A 3,559-nucleotide genomic window follows, 5' to 3' on the forward strand; every position below is an offset into this window, starting at 1 on the left:
TCCCACGTCCAATATACGTTCTTAATTTCTCAAAAACTAACCGATACTAGAAAAATCATTTAAAAGCTATATTTACTCATAAAATTTATTTGCACAATTTTTCGAATAAAGAAAAGGTGGGAAAAACGTATAATTAAAAGAAATTAAAACCTAGAAATTAAGAAAATTACGGGTCCTCACAATTTGGCTTTGGAGGTCTTCATAAGAAATGTAGGGTTATGCCTTGGCTTCGAAACTTCATAAGATTCGTTTCAATCTGATAAGTGTAGGTTCAGTTATGGATATTGTGCCGAAAGGTGTATTTGATAGTCTATGATGTGTATGTGATTGATTTGAGATGAAATGGTGTTGCTTGTAGGATGGAAAAGTAAGGAAATGTAGGGGAAATGCTGTCCGATCTATGAAAGCATTTGATGGCTTTGAGTTTGAGTTGAAGGCCTTGGACTTGATCGAGGAAACTGTCTACGATGGATGAGGATTATGAGCCGCGGTTGGTGAGTGATCTCCAAAACTATTGCAAAGTTACTTTTGAATGTTTTCTTGCATTTTTACTCAATTGCATATCATGTGTGCGCACATGTGAGTCCATAACATGATTTGGCTCAAATGAGTTCTTGGAAATTCGTGTGCTTAGATCCAACGTCTCCACTATCTGTTTACTAGTTATTTGGAGCACGATGGCTCCTCATTCCTGTTTATCTGTTATCTGATCTATTTGAACGTTGGATGTTTAAGTGCAATGATTTCACTGGCTCACGAGAGCAACAATACGTATATTTGTTCTTGGAATCATGACATCATCGAAATGCATTATTATGAAATATATTTGATTACTGATTTTACTGGTTACTCACTGAGCTTTTAGCTCACCCCAAAACTATTTTATTCCCCTCCACAGGGCTCGTGGCAAAGGAAGAATTGTAGTACTTATTCACGTGGCTGGATGGCATATATCTTGTACAGTTTGGATTTGGAATCATTTTATATATAGTTGGGAATTGTTTCCGCTTCGCTTATGACATGTAATTATTGGAGAATTTGATGTAATATTTGGAATTTATATTGTAATCTATTGGAGGACTTTAGCGAACGACTGAGTCCCGGCGAGAGTTGGGCAAGCGGCCCGCCGAACCCTTTGGTTCGCCTTAGGGGAAAGTGGGGCTATCACACAATGCAACAACATCAAGCTTTTCGAGTACTAAAGATAATAATCCAATTTTAAGTGACATGGCTTACTATGGTATTTTGACGAATATCCTTGAGTTAAATTACACTGAAGGCCGAACTGTCACCTTATTTGAATGTGATTGGATATCAAAAAGCAAAAGATTAAAACAAGATGAGGATGAATTCACATTGGCCAACTTCAAGAATGTAAAGCCTCACCCTGAGCCATATGTGATAGCAGCCCAAGTTTCACAAGTTTTTTATGTTGAAGACCCTTAGCTGAAGGCTGGAGTGTTGTTGTTGCTACATCTCCTAGGAATGAGTTTATGATGGACCCCGTATGTGATACTGAGATGTATTTGCAGAGCACAATTACCTCAGTAACTCAAATGGACAATGAGAATGAAGACATTCGATGGGTTCGAGAAGATGATGGAGATGAAATACTCCACTAGCCTGAATTGTTGAAATGTTTAGTTTCTGCTATTAAAACTGTAAAAGTTGTAACTATAAACGTGGTTGCAATTTCACATGCATTATTTTGTAGATGCAAATTCAGATTATCCTTGTTGTGTCTATTTTAAAATTTCTGTTTTAACCTACCTACTTGCACTTTAAAATTGATTTGTTAGTAGATGAAAATTTTCAGTCTAGTTGAAGCCTTGCTATTATCATATTCGTTTGAGATTTTGCTATCCTTTTTGCATTTGTGTTCTTTTATTTGTTAAATGTTTTCATTTGTAGGAATGGCAAGGACTAAAAGACAGAAGATTACTGGAAATACACTTGTTGATCAACATGAGGATATAGCTGAAAATCATATTCACATTGAGGAGCCTAACTCTACAGGTACATCTCTAATAAGTCATGCTAAGTTCTGATTTTCATTCTTGAGATCCAATTTCAAAACTTTTAGTTCTACTAGTTCTTTTGGTAATGAAATTCACCGGGGTCATATTTCATGGTTATAGATGAAGAAAATGCAGATGAAAATTCACCAAGAAAAACTAGAGGGCCAACATATATGACAGAAATATGGGGTAAACCTAGTAGTTGTCATCGGTACAAAGTTAGATTTGATAAGGATGGTCAGCCTGTTGGCAAGAACAAGTCCAAATTTACTGAGTTCTTAGGAACAATATAGCAAGAAATGGAAAGTATGCTCCTCTAGATGTGACAGATTGGCGTGAAATGACAAATGATAAGAAGCAAGACATGCTTGTACTGGTGAAGGTAATGCACATTTTTCTCGATGCAAATATACATCTGTACCCTTTATATGACAAAAATATGGATCTAGCTATTTGAGGTGTTATTGTAGGAAAAATTTCGTCTTCCTCCAAGTGCAGATTTCTGGACTTTGAAATCTATCGGCAAAAAATGGAGAAATTGGAAATCAGCTTTAAAGGCAAAATATTACAATCCAAATGAATCCATTGAGAGTCAAATTAACAATAGGGATCAGCAGATCTTGAAAGATCAGTGGAGAAATCTTCTGGCTTATTGGAGCTTAGAGGAAACAAATGTATAACTATTTTAACTATTAAATATCAACCACTATGTTGAGATTATAAGGTTCCACTATTTTTCTATAATTTCAGAATACCAGAGAGAAGAATAAGATGAGTCGGCTAAGAAAACAATGAATCATAAGACAGGGAAGAAATCGTATGCTCAAATTCGAAAGAATTGGTAAATCTTTTTAACCTTTTAGTTTCATTTAGTTTTTTCTTGTATCACCTAGTGGTCTTATGAAGACTTCATTTTCTATAGATGAAAAAATTAGGTCATCTCCCATCACGAGTTGACATGTTCGAACACTGTTATACTGACTCAAACGGAAACCCGGGAAATGATGACGTTACAGCTACATTAGTAAGTTGCTAATTGGTTGATGAAATTAGTACTCTAAATGACTTAAATTGTCTACTAACTTAAGACTGATTTTATCTTCATTGATGTAAGATAATCGATTTTAGTAATATTGAACTTTTTCTGGATTTTGAATACAGCAAGCTTTGAAGGAAAAAGTTAGCCAACTTCCCCCTGGTTCTAATGATGATGTTGGTCGTAATGATGCATTTGCCCAAGTATTTGGGGAAGATAACAATGGGCGTGTGCGCATGTATGGTCTAGGTGTGACACCATCAGACAAATAGGGTAACGTACCTAGTCGCAACACTTGTCAGCGTATCGTTATGGAGCAAAAGGCAGCAATTTCTAAGATGGAAGATAAATTTGCTGAGCAAGATCAGCAGCTGAAAGACCAAGCCAAAGAACTTGCAGAGCTCAAAGCAATGGTGTGTTAGCAGCAAAGTAGTGGCTCAAAAACTGGTGGCTCGATAAATTTAACGTCCTCTAATCATGTTTCAAAATCACCTATTGGTGTTCA

At 36.0% G+C, this 3,559-nt stretch overlaps 1 protein-coding gene across 1 annotated transcript; it reads left to right on the forward strand.

The window, feature by feature from the left end:
• Window positions 1-1,913: 1,913 nt before the first annotated feature.
• Window positions 1,914-3,326, forward strand: LOC113750552. Its single transcript, XM_027294513.1, has 6 exons — window positions 1,914-2,016; window positions 2,139-2,229; window positions 2,301-2,400; window positions 2,489-2,692; window positions 2,941-3,042; window positions 3,180-3,326. Exons 1-6 carry the CDS (start codon window positions 1,914-1,916, stop codon window positions 3,324-3,326), a joined length of 747 nt encoding a protein of 248 aa, XP_027150314.1.
• The last annotated feature ends 233 nt before the right edge of the window (window positions 3,327-3,559 follow it).

The sequence above is a fragment of the Coffea eugenioides genome, chromosome 10 (assembly GCF_003713205.1).
Source record: "Coffea eugenioides isolate CCC68of chromosome 10, Ceug_1.0, whole genome shotgun sequence".
In the NCBI taxonomy this organism is placed as follows: domain Eukaryota; kingdom Viridiplantae; phylum Streptophyta; class Magnoliopsida; order Gentianales; family Rubiaceae; genus Coffea; species Coffea eugenioides.